This window comes from Capricornis sumatraensis, chromosome 4 (genome assembly GCF_032405125.1).
Source record: "Capricornis sumatraensis isolate serow.1 chromosome 4, serow.2, whole genome shotgun sequence".
NCBI classification, from domain to species: Eukaryota; Metazoa; Chordata; class Mammalia; order Artiodactyla; family Bovidae; genus Capricornis; species Capricornis sumatraensis.
This window is the reverse complement of record NC_091072.1, coordinates 19,855,998-19,869,994: the sequence shown is the minus strand read 5'-3', so window position 1 is coordinate 19,869,994 and position 13,997 is coordinate 19,855,998. Positions and strand designations below refer to the sequence as shown.

Here is a 13,997-nt window from a genome sequence, read left to right as displayed (position 1 = left end):
TTAATTCTGCTTTCATTTATTTTGTCATGGTGCTTGCACTCCTCAGACATTCTATTATTTTCTGCCATGAGCTTATAATCCCTTGGAAATGACAGCTACTTGGGCCAGTATTGCATTTGAGAGGATGAGTTTGGGGTTCTAGGTTTTGGTTCTCCACGTGGTTTTAGACAAATAAGGGCATGCGTCAGGGTAGGGAGGCCCTGGATGTGATGCCATCCTAGGTGCTCAGGATTCCCCTGACTCTCTTCTGTCCTGTAGGCATGTAGGCATGTCCTTTGCTTCCCACCTCAGCCAGGTTTCACTGTTCTGCCTCGTATTGTCCCTTCTCTTTCGGCTAGAGGCACACTGGAGATACTGAACTCATGTTCTGCTGCAGCCCAGGGGACAGTGTGGCAGAGGTGAGGGGGAGGACACAGATCTCTTGCCTCTCTTCTCTGTTCTAGCCAGGATGACCGATCATCTGCAGTTAAGCCGATGATTCTTCCCACAGTGGCACTCAGCCTTTTTTTTTTTTTTCCCCTTCCCAAGGAGCTGTGATTTCTTACCATGTTTTTGTTTGTTTTGTATTTTTGTTGTTTAAACTGGCATCTGGAATTTGTGTCTTATCCTTTTGCTTTTGGTGTTTTTTCCCAGTGTTTTGGGGGAAAACATACATTTTTCTACTGCTTCCTAATGAAATACTTCTTTTATTAGTGCTTCCTAATGCCATATGTCTCTTCTTCTATCTAATTATAAATGTTTTCCTTTCTAAATCATATTCTGTAAGATGGAGAAATTAATTGGTCAGAGTCCACCTTTGACAAATGAAAAATATATGCAACTTTATTGCTTCATAGAAATCATTTTGTAGTTTGCTTTCTAAACTGTTATTTTAGAATTAATAGGGAATATACTCCCTTTTGCTTAACCATGACTTCTGATCTAATGAAATGTAAAACAATTCTTTATTTAAAAGCTAATCTAGTTAGAATTAAAATTAGAAAAGGAAGTAATAATGACTTTGAATGTTAAGTAGAAAATGTATGTTTCTTTGTCTTAGAACATTTCTTATAAAGTAAGCAGAAATCTAATAGGTATCTAGGGATCTGTGTATATTGGACTGTGTAAATTTAACCCTGTGCATAGGAAACCTTTGACATTTTAAAGAATTATCACAAGACTTCCCCTACCTCCCAATTTAGAGCATAATATTGTGGCATGTAATTTCCTCCACGCATGCACGTGTGCTAAGTCGCTTCAATCATGTCCAATTCTTTGCGACTCTGTGGGCTGTAGCCTGCCAGGCTCCTCTGTCCATGGGTTTCTCTAGGCAAGAATACTGGAGTGGGTTGCCAGTGCCCTCCTCCAGGAGATCTTCCCGACCTAGGATCGAACCTGTGTCTTCTGCAGCTCCTGCATTGCAGGTTTCTTTACCACTGAGCCACTGAGGAAACCCATAATTTCCTCCATAAAATGTAGTGAAACTGAAAACTTAAAAAAAAAAAAAAAGAACTACCCATCATGTTGAAATGGATCTGCTCTGCTGAGTGTCCTCCTAATTTTGAGACTGCCTCTTGCACATCAGCCAAGATACAGGTGTGAGTCAGGCTTTTTTCCTTCTAGTTTTATTGAGATAAAATTTAGTTTATCACACTGTATAGTTTTTAAGATGTATGGCATAATGATTGATTTATGTATGTCATGAAATGATTACCAGAGTAAGTATACTGAATATCTGTCATCTCATATAAATATAAAATGAAAAAGAAACAAATGTTTTTTCCTTGTGATGAGAATGCTTAGGGTTTACTCTCAACATCTTTCATGTGTAATGTAGAGCAGTTGTTACTGTGTTTGTTCTGTTGCACATTACATCCTTCATACTTACTTATAGCTGGACTTGTCTGTATTGACAGTCTTTATTCAGTTCCCCCTCCTGCACCCCCACCCGATTTCTGCTAACCACAAATCTGATCTCTTTCTCTGAGTTTGTTTACTTTTTAAATACAGTTGACACGTGAATAATGCAGTGAACATAGTGGTGCAAAAAAGGTATTTTTTTGAATTAGTGTTTTAATTTTGTTCAGAAAAATACCCAGAAGTGGACTTGCTGGATTGTCTGGTAGGTTTTTTTCTTTTGAGGAACCTCCATACAGTTTTCCGTAGTGACTAGGCCAGCTTTCATTCCCACCAACACTACACAGCAGTTCTCTTTCAAGGAAATGAAGACCTGTATATTGAAAACTATAAGATGCTAATGAAAGAAATTGAAGAAGAAAAATAAATGGAAAGATATTCTGTGCTCGTGGATTAAAAGAATTAAAATTGTTAGAATGTCTGTACTACAATATAGCAATAAAGATTCCATGCCACCCCTATAAAAATTCCAATGGTATATTTCACAGATATAGAACAAAACAGTTCTCAAATTTGCATGGTATCACACAAAAGACTCCAAATAGCCAAAGCAATCTTGAGAAAGAACAAAGCTGAAGATACCACATTCTCTGATTTCAAACTATATTACAAAGCCAGCTTAATAAAAACAGTATGATATTGGCATAAAAAAAAGACATATAGCCCAATGGACAGAATAGAGAGCCCAGAAATAAACCCATTCATATATGGTCAATTAATTTATGACAAAGGAACCAAGAATATACAATGAGGAAAGAACAATCTCTTTAATAAATGGTGTTGGGAGAATGGACATCTACATGCAAAAGAGTGAAACTGGACCACTATCTTACACCATACATAGAAATTAACTCAAAATGGATTGAAGACCTTAGTGTAAGACCTAAAACCATAAATCTCCTAGAAGAAAACATAGGTGAAATCTCCTTGACGTAGCTCTTGGTGAAGATTTTTTGACTCTGACACCAAAAGCAAAGCAACAAAAAGCAAAAATGAGTGAGACTCCATTGAACTAAAAGGCCTCGGCATAGTGAAGGAGACCATCAACAAGCATGAGAAAGCAACCTACTGAGTGGAAGAAAGTATTTGTGAATGATGTTTCTGGTAAAAGGTTAATGTCCAAAATATACAAAGAACTCAAGTTGAAAACAATGTTGAAAGAATGTGTGTGTGTGGGTGGGCAGATTGACACTGAGTAATTGAGTCTCTCCAAGTTGTTATCTTCGGGCTGAGAATCTGATGACAGAAGGAGCTAGGCATGTGAAGATCTGTGTCTTCAGGCAGAGAACACAGCAAGTACAAAGTCCTCTAGGCTGAAATAAGTTTGGCATATCCAGGGAACAGAAAGTGAAAGACAGGGTTGGTAAAGCTCAATGAGATAGGAGAGGTGAGAATGGCCAACTCACTTGTTAGGTCATAAGGAGGTTTTACTATGTGTGTTATTGGAATCCATTGCAGGATTTCAAGCAGGGAAGTGACCTGATCTGATGCATGCCTTGAAGAGAGACACACAGTCTGCTCTGAAAAGGATCAATTGTTAGGCAGCAGATGTGACAGTAGAGAGACCAACAAAAGGTTTTGTGCTGAAGTCTAGACAAGAGATTGTGGGGCTTGAAACCAAGCTGGTGACCCCTGGGAGTAGGCAGATTTGAGATGTGTGTTTGGAAGTGTAGTTCACGAGTTATCAGAACTGAGGGAAAGAATTCTTCAACAATAAAATGAGGAAAATGCTTGTCACAGGATATTATCACTGGAGCTAATGCTTGTCAAGCATTTGGCATTCTTCTTGTCAGAAAAAAGAGCTTACTAAATGTTAACTACTTACCATTATTACTGCTATTTTTATTGTCAGGAATAAGGCATGTACTTAAGCAAAAAGAATTTTTCTGTAAGAAATTTTCTGTAAAAGTTAAATTATACCTTTTGTACAACTCTCATTTGGGAGTCTCTTCTAATAGCACATACTGTTTTGTTGGTAAAGATCAGAGTATTACACTGTCTTGATTTTTAACAGCCTCTGTTGGCTCAGAGAGAGATGGTTCATTGGTTTTTCTTTTGTGCTTTGTAACACTAAGCCATAAAGATATGTATAAATAGCAACATTATTCCTTTTAAAAATTGTAGCTTTTTTTGACATGTGCTAGATTAGTGGAATAGGACACTGAAAATCTTGTGTGGGTCTGTAATGCTTTCACTTAGAGGCTATTTCCTATGAGTTAATTTATAGGTAAGTTACTGTGTGGTTAAATTCTGTGTAGTTCTTTGAACCAGCCCTAATTATTATTTTTATTTTGGTTCTTTAGACCCCCCAAAAAAATCAATTACAGAGATAATTGCTACAAACCTTGGTTATGAAACAAAGGCCTTGTATGACCATCATAGGTAATGAATTCTCTTTATGTGTAAAAAGTAATTAATGCATATCCATTAAACATGGATAGAGTGGCCAATGACCAGTTATGAATTGTACTTAATAGTACAGGTAGAGTACATGTTTTGATAAGCTTTTTATGTATGGTTTTCTAAATTACAGTATTTTAAATAGGGGATTAATTTTTTTGTGGGTAACACTGATTTAATGCATTTTATATCAACACATAAAATGTATCTTTACTATTTTGGCTGTTCACATCCACCTTTTTAAACTTGTGTGTGTACACATACATATATTTTATGCAAAATTATGTTTTATGTAATAAGAAAAGAGATAAAAAAGAAGAAAAAATTCCATATTTCTAGTACCTAGTGATTTAGTCTCATTTTCTATCCATCTATATTTCAAATATCATATTTTTCTCCTGTATTTTGTTTTATATATTTGCAATCCAAAAGGCTAATTGAAGGACTTCCCAGGAGGCCCAGCAGTTAAGACTCACGCTTCTACTGCAGGGAATGCAGGCTTGATCCCTTGTCAGGGAATTAAGATCCCACGTGCAGCGTGGCACAGCCAAGAAAGAAAGGAAGGGAGGGAAGGTGGAGAAAGAATGGAAGGAGAACTGATTGATGTATAAGCAACACCTTTCTGTGTTGGAATTTTTTATAATATTGTATGTGTATCTGTGAGGGTGGGTGGGTGGTTGGTCTATACCTTTGTTTTTTTCTTTTTACTATGGTAAAATATAAATTTAAAATTTTTATTTATTTTAAGCAGTTTAAAAATAAAATTCCATTTTTGCCATTTTAAAATATATGGCTCAGTGATATTAAGTCCATTCAGTGTTCTAGCATCCTTTCAATACAGATTATTTTATTCAAATACTGTCATTTTATCATTTATGTAACAATATTATTGGATATCTAATCTCCATGATTTTCTGTAAATAACATTATGATAAACATTCTTGATGCAAAATCTTTGTCCATGGATAAATCATTTTTTAAATGATAAAAATTGAAGAGTGGTATTTTGAGTCGGAGAGTATATTTGTTTAAGCCTATTCATGATAATGCTACATTTTTTTCTGAAATGTGGTGCCATGAGACTTCCCTGGTAGTCCAGTGGTTAATACTTTCCTTCCAACGCAGGAGGTGCCGGTTCAATCTCTGGTCAGGGAATTAAGATCCCATATGCCTCCAGACCAAGAAAACAAAACATAAAACAGAAGCAATGTTGTAATAAATTCAATAAAGACCTTTAAAAAATGATCCACATCAAAAAACCTTAAAAAAAAATGTGGCACCAGTTTATATTCATATTAACAGTGTGTAAACACAACTCCATTTCACCACTTTCTTGCTGATACCAAGCATTTTTGTTTTTACTTCATTTATTAGTGAAGAAAGGAAATTAGTTCTTAAACATTGTTAGTACTCTAATTAGAGAAATGTGAATTTGCACGCAGGCTTTACTCAAATCTATAAAGCAGGAGACTTTTTCTTGGCCTACTTTCCTGGAGTGAGTGAATTTCTAAAGATAGTGTAAAGAACATATATTGAAATAAATCTTTTTTGGTTTCTATTTTCCACATAATTCTCATTTATTTAGTTAATATATGCATAAAATGAAAGAAGATATGACCATTACTGCTTTCCAGTGTTAAAATGTCATTTTCTGTCATTTTCTAACAACATTACATGGTAAGTAATAGCATGGAGGCAGTGATACCCAGCTGGCAAGTCCTAATAAAATTTAAAGTAGGAAAGGAAAGATCACTAATAAAAGTATTAAGCTGGTAAAGATAAAAATGGTAATATTTTCAGTAATCTTTTTTTTTTTTAAACCCATTGCATTGTAGCTTAAAATTTCATCACAATACTATGATGACCTTCAAATTGTCAAAATGGCTATTTTTTCCATTTTTCATTATCTCACTAAATCCTCATCATGCTGGACTTGGCATAATGTTGTGGCCCTTTAACATCCATAATGTGTTTTCTTGGTATTTCTTACCATTCTCAGTGTTTGCCTAGTCTGTACAGTGCTTTAGATTTTTTTCTGGCTCTTCTAATAACACCCTCCAGTACTACCATTTTTCTGTCTGAAAATTGTGATGCTTTTCACCAGTGTTCTGGTTCTGTATTTCCAAAAGCCTGTGTTCTCATTTGTTTGTCCTAAAATTCCCTCAAACTCAGTAAATCCAAATTTGAATTGTAACTACACATTCATTTAGTTTGCGTACCAGTCCCAAGAGTAGATATTATGGCATTATCTTTAGTTCTTCCTTTTCAGATATCTTGTAACCAAACTGTCACCATGTATTTCTGGTATCTGTATATTCTTCTCCAATTTCCTTAGTATAATGTTAAGTGCTGTACTTTGTCTTAGATTTGATTTTCATTGGTATTTAAAAATACAGAAATGGATTTTATGCATCTGATTTTGAGAGGAAAGTGAATGCCTTGGACAGGAATCTTGCCTCATGCATCCTGCCTTTCTAGCATGTAATAGGTGTTGAAGAAATGTTTCTGGAAGGAATTGCCCAAACTAAAGGAAGAGCCCCTTAGTTCTCAGTTCTGTGAGATGAGAATCTATTTGAATGGCATTTTTTTTTTTTTTTTACCTTTTTGCTGTAGAACATAGTGCTTCAGTTGTTCATATTTGTTGATATTATTGTTAAAGGAATGCTAATGGTTCTTTTTACAAAACTGATTTACAATATAAAATATTTTCCCTATTTTTAGGTTTTGGAAGAAAGGACGTGGTAGAACACTTACTACAGATGGGTGCTAACGTCCATGCTCGTGACGATGGCGGTCTCATTCCACTTCATAATGCGTGTTCTTTTGGCCATGCTGAGGTTGTGAGTCTGTTACTGTGCCAAGGAGCTGATCCAAATGCCAGGGATAACTGGAACTATACCCCTCTGCATGAAGCTGCTATAAAAGGAAAGATCGATGTATGTATTGGTAAGTATTATTTGGTGATATCTAAATTGTAAGGTCAACCCCACAGATAAAATAACATTTAAAATAAAGGTTTACCCTTGCTTGTTTTTTATTGTAGTGGAAATAATGTTTCCTCAGAATAAAGAACACTTTGTTACTTCTTATAAGCCATTCTTTTCCATCAAAGGGAAAGTAGAGACATGGAAATCTAAAGTTGGTTAGGAACAAGATTCACAATATTAACTCTCCAAATGTAAGGCAAATGCCAGCTGGTGTGGAACTAGATTTTGATGGATTACTGTTATCAAATTTAGTTAATTTACAGTCTTTAAAAGTCTGAAAGTTTTCCATCCTAGCATCAATGAGAACCATTATAAAGTACAGGTTCGTACTGAATTGGATCACATATTTGGATGTTCAGGTTGATTCAAGGAAAGTCATCTAGTACTAAGGCAAAACCTTTTTCCTTATGTTGCTAAAATTGAACACCAGCTATTTTATTAGCCCTGGAAAAGCTTTGAGTGATTCGAATACAACAGTTCAAGGCTTAATATTTTCAACAGTGTCTAGAGAAAAAGCAATTTCAAACAAAATTGAACTTTTCAACGATTTTAAGTATTGCGATTATATGGAATTGTATTCAATCAGCATTTCTTTCTCCTCTATATGTATATCTAAATAGGCATCTATTTTAGACTTTGCTTTATTGTGTAAAATCTTTCGGTTTGAAATCTAAAATGGGCTTCTAGAGAACAAGCATAGTGTCTCTTGAATGTGTCGTCTCTTTCTTGAAACTCAAGATGATGGATATTTGTTTAGCCTTTGGTAGGTTGATTTATAAATTATCTTCTTGACTGGCACCCATTTCAGTATAACTGGCTATTTTTTCTGATAAAACCCAAATAAATATGTCACGTTTAAAGATACAGAGGTGGTGCCAGTATAAGATTTTCTCCCACTTCATAGCCATCTATTCCAGCTTCAAATATATTTTTTCGTTTTCCTCAAATTATTGCATTGTCTGACAAACTTCTTTATCCTATTCTTTGTCATTATCCTTTATCACTTCACCAGCCAGTTTTATCAGATGAAATTCAAGATCATTTCAACATGACCCTTGAATACCCTATCCTTTGACATCTTACACTTTCACTTGATTGTCCCATTTCCTCCTAAGTCTCCCACTAAAACAGCCGTGTCCTAGACTAAGTCATTCATAAAACTAATCTGAAAAGCTTGAGTTTACCACATATTCTCTGATTACTAAATCTCTTAAGTTATTTATGGTAAGTTACTATGTGTTCACTGTTACTGAATTTGAAGTGTGCTCTTATCAGATCTTCCTAGACCTTCAGCTTCCCTGCTCTCATTCTTTCTTGCTTCACTTTGTCACATCCATTGGATTTTTCTGTTGTTAGTTAAAGGATTTTACACAATTTTCACCTTCCAATGTATTATCTCTTTTAGGCTGAAGTGTTCTATTTTCCTACCTGTACCTCCTGAATTTTTCATTCTGTCGCTGCTTTTAAGAAAATTTCCTTTTATGTTGTCTTTGCAAGATTGTTGTACTTACCAGTAAACCACAGATCTTAAAAAATCATATTGCTTTATTATATTTGACTCTTTAGAACTCTTTACATAATAAGAGGCATTTATTGTGTATTTTTAACTTTTTGTTTTGAAATAATTATAGATTCATAGAAAGCTCCAAACATAGTACAAGAAGGTCCACGTATCCTTCTCCTGGTTTCACCCTTTGGTTATGGTGAATCTTATGGTGTCATAATACAGTATCAAAAATAGGAAACCAGTGTTGGTACAGTGTGTAGAGTTCTGTGCCATTTAATCACATGTTCAGATTAATGTAACTGTAGTCAAGATACAGAACATATTATTGGAAGCTCCGCCTCATTTATGAAAGAAAGTGGAAGTATTAGTCACTTAGTCATGTCCAGTTCTTTGCGACCCCATGGACTGTAGCCTGCTAGGCTCCTCTGTCCATGGGATTCTCCAGGCAAGAATACTGGAATGGGTTGCGGTTCCCTTTTCCAGGGGATCTTCCCTACCAGGGATTGAACCACATTACAGGCAGATTCTTTACCATCTGAGCCACCAGGGAAGCCTACTTATAGCCTACTTTTATAATGATCTACTCCCCATCCCTGATCCTTAACCCTTAGCAACCAATAACATGTTCATCTGTATACTTTTGTCATTTTGAGAATGCTATAAGCGAAATCATACAGTATGTAATTTTTTTGAGATTGGCTTTTTTTTTTTCTTATTTGTCTTCCAGATCTTTTTAAAAATTGCTGATTATTATGCCATGGTTTTGATGTACTGTAGTTTAGCATTCACAACTGAAGAACGTTTTGGTTGATTCCACTTCTTTGGTATTACAAATAAAGCTCCTGTGAACATTTGTGTACAAATTTTTATATAGAGATGAGTTTTCTTTTCTCTGAGATAAATGCTTTAGAGTGTGATTCCTGGGTAATACAGATACTCCTATATTTATATACAAATATAGAACACTTTATAGTCAGATATAAACTATGTTTAGGTAATCGACTGTTCGTCAAATCATTTTTATTCTTCATTAAGGATGGGTTGTTGAATATTGGTCCTGAGCATGCATTGACTTCTCTTTATGGATTGTCTATAATGAATGGACTGTCAAACATTTTTTGTTGGTACTTGTAGATTAAACCCATGAGTTCTGTCATGAATTGAAGAGTTGAGATAGGGAGGGAAAAGAAAGAAAAAGGTGATGCTGGTAAATCTACCAAAAATTGATGTGGTTAGATGATATATAATTCACTGTTTTCCCTTGAAGGCAGCTCAAAGTACTTAACCAAAGTTCTTCACTAATGTTTATATTCTATGCATGAAATGGATGATTCAAATTTCCTACCATTTTACTAGTAAAGAAAAGAGAAGGCTGTTTGTTTGCCACAGTCTCTAGAGCTGATATAAAGTTGTTATAATAAGAAATGTTTTCTCCACTGCGAATGAAAAGTTCTCTCTGCTTAGTGAGATTTATTTAAGAGTGTATTTCATGTCAATGTATGGCAAAACCAATACAGTATTGTAAAGTAAAAAATAAATAAATAAAAAGAGTGTATTGTAAGCCTAAAAAAATTAATTTCATTCTTTAAATGTGCCAAACATTCTTCTTTATTCTTAGTTTAGTTTTTTTTAGATCATCAAATACTTAACAAATTTAAAGCGGCAATCTTTACCTTACTTTAAAAAAAACTTAATCTATTTACTAAAGCTTAAACTAAATCCTTATTATTATAACTCACTCCTAAAGTAATCTTGCTTTCATGATTTCCAGGAATGATTTCTATTTTCTGTGTCTTATATCTAGAAAGATATATTTACTTCGCTTGTTCAAACTTTAGTTTAAATTATCTGTTCTATGTACTCATATGTTTCTCTTCAGATCATATACCCCTTTACTAAATTACCTGATCACTTCCATGGTCCTTTGATTAAAAAGTCCTGGAACTTGAGAGTGGCATGGGATTGGGAGCAGAGGAGGGAAGAATGGTACCACTTGATACATTCTTGTCTTTTGTTATTTCAGATATAGTATATTGAAGATGAACAGCTGTCTGGGTTTATTAGCAAGTACAATGATATTAACTGGCACACCTCATTTTCTGTCCATCAAGATTTATGCTGTCTGATATTGTAGCCAATAAATGAAACCTGGTTAAAATGTAAAAAATTTTAAATTTAATTCTTCAGTTGCACTAGCCACATTTCAAGTGCTTAATAACCATATCTGTCCATTGGTTACTGTATCCGAGTGTGTGAATAGTGAAATCTCCATCATTGTACAAAGTTCTGTCAGATAGTGCTGTTGGAGCCAGTGTACCTGTGTACATAGTCCTTTAATGAGATCATTCCACACATGCCGTTTTCTTATTTTTTCACTGTGTTATGACCGTATTTCATTATCAGTGAATTTTTTGTTATCTAACCTCACTTTTAAAGGCTGTCAAGAATTATATAGAAATAACCATTTTTTTAATCTTTCACCCATATTAGGCCATTTAGAAGATTTCTGATTTTTCACTATTTTATAAACAGTACTATAGAGAATGTCATTTTCATTAATCACATATGTAAACCCTGGTTACTTTTAGGAAACTACTGGAAAGCTAGAGCTTCTTAATAAGAATCAAAGAAATATAGCTGCTGGAGAACTTGACTAGGGCTCTGGATTTAGCTTGTCACTTTCTCTATCCGTATGTCATCTATAAATGAGCTAGGTTAAGAAAAGTCATTTCCCACACCTTTCTTAACTCCTTGCAAAAATTCATTGAAAATTCAGTGAAGCCTTGAGAATTTGATTCGTTTGCCTTTGTTTCATTATTCCATCTCTTGCCTCTTCCTGCCAGAGTACCTCCCTTTGGCATTTTTAACATCCATTTTTCATATAAAAACTGAATTGGGATCTTTTAAACAAGTCTCAATGTAGCATTTTTGTAAAAGTAAAAAATTGGCAAAATTCCGTACTTGTATCTTTCAAAAGGAGAAGAGCCAAAAATGATAGTAATTTTTCCCTTCTGAAATAATCCCTGCTGACACTGAGCACCATTATGTTGATGACTTGCCCACTGATTTCAGCTGCATTCAAGAAGGGTAGTATTTTTGCATTTACCTGATAAATTTAGGACTACTTTAGTAGGCATTCTGGTTAATAGTGTTAAATTTATATATTTATATAGAGAGTTTATTTGTTCATTGTATTCTGTTAAAGTTTCCAGAATGAATGCCTTCATTCTCATTTAAGAAATATATCAAAGATGCTTAAATTAGAGGGGAAAAGGTCAAATAACAGAACAAAAGAATGACCGAAGAAGACCTCATACATTTCTTAAAGTGAGATAATGCTTTACTTAATGCTCGAGACTGTCTGTTAAGGAAATTAATTATATGCTTGCATTTACTTTTAGATTAAACATGGCCATTCAGATCATCTGTGGAGTTCATTGAGATGCATGGATTAAGCTTGGGGTTGTTTAAAAAGTGGTATTTGAGACAAATGGCTCATGTAACCATTTGGCTCTCTCTTTACATGATCACCGTGTTATCTGAAATGCGTGTAATAGTTGTAGTTGTGATATTATTTAAGAAATTGTGTCCTTGCTTTGTATAGTTCCCTGGTAACTGAGATTTCAGAGGCAGGCCCAAATTGGAGATAAAGATTTATAGAGTCCTTCTCACTCCTCTTTCTCACTGACCAAACTAGAAGTTGTTAAGTGTAATAATTGCAGTTTTAGGGCTTTAAAAAATTGTTTAGTTGTTCAGTTATTTAAATCTGCTAATTCTGTTTTTTTTTTTTTAATGGAGTGGGTGTTAGACTTTTCATCTATAAACAGAATCTGGGATTAAGAATGTCACTTTATTGTAAGTTATTTGATAGTCTACCCTCAGGTATGACAGTCCCAATAAGACATTAAGAAATGCCACAGTGTGCCAAAATATATGTTTATTTTGTGTCAAGCCGGACCTTTTCTATATTTGCTGTGGTATAAATAATTGTGGTTAGAGATAGAGGGTGTATATTTTATTTTGCCTTTGGGGGAACCATTTTGAGTGTTGATCTTTTGAAATAATTTACTTGAATGTAAGGATGGAGGGAACAAGAGCAAGAAGGATTTTAGTGGGTCTCCTGAAATGAAACCCTGGTGTCTTGGTGTTCTTGCAGAGTTGTGGTTGCATGTTGATGGGATTAGGACAAGGTCATTTGTCATTGGAGGAAGGTATTTAGGACAGTTGCATAGATGCCCCCATTAGAAGTCACATAAAGGAAAGAAAGCTTGAGTTACAGTTCTGGTGTGATCTTGACTTGTACTTGTGTAGAATGATACGGCAGAAATTAAATGCTTGGCTTTAGAATTAAATATGAATTCTCTTTTACCACAAACAGTTTAATTGCGTTGAGCCTCAATTTCTCATTTATAAGGCGGGCATCAGACCTGCTGCACTGGGTTGTTATGGGAAGTTAACTGAAATAATAAAGCAGGTAGAGCCTCAGCAAGTGCTTGTTCCCTTCCGTGCTCTTTCTCCCTTGGGTGGCAGCATAAGATGTCCTCAGAGATCATTTTTGTATTCTGACCGTCAGTAAAACCTTAATGAGAGATATGTGGCTCTTTGTTGCCATCACTGTGAATTCATTTATGTCTTTTGTTTCAGATTCATTGTAATTGTGTAAACTTGAATTATGATTTGATAAGACATGAAATTTTTTTTTTTTAATTGCAATTTTGGTCTTTTAACGTAGCAGAGATACTGCAGATAGGATAATGGAAAATCACTGTAACTTAAACCTTTCCCCACAAATAATTCAATAACAGTTGTATGAAGTTCTAGTGATTTGCTGTAACTGAGTAAAAAGTCTGTGAAAGCTTGACAGTTGTAAAGAAGTCTGAACAAGTGTTCACACTTGTTTTTATCTATAAACAGTCTCACACCCACTCCATTTAAAAAAACAGAATTAGAAGTGTTTTAAATGAGCATTATCATTTAGAAAATGATAAATTTTTAAAGGCAAATTAATTATGAGGAAGTAGTTCTTCAAGCTATTGGAGGGCATCATAATTGGCTGTTTCTGAAAATTGCAACCCCCTAGGAATGAGAGAAGGGAAAGAGCAAAGGAAAAACTTGAATGAAAGAAAAAGGCATTCTTTTCTTCCTGAACGTGGGCTAAAGGAGCTAAGGTGGGAGAAGTGTGACTGAGTACTGTCGTTAAGAGTTTC

The 13,997-nt window shown here is 34.7% G+C and overlaps 1 protein-coding gene across 1 annotated transcript in view; it reads left to right on the top strand.

Annotated features, from left to right (window-relative positions):
- The window catches only part of TNKS (tankyrase), a 149,558-nt gene that overhangs the window by 10,951 nt on the left and 124,610 nt on the right, over positions 1–13,997 (top strand). Inside the window, exon 2 of the mRNA XM_068969716.1 lies at positions 7,018–7,242. Within this exon, the coding sequence (XP_068825817.1) occupies positions 7,018–7,242 (225 nt within the window). The remainder of the gene's footprint in view (positions 1–7,017; positions 7,243–13,997) is intronic.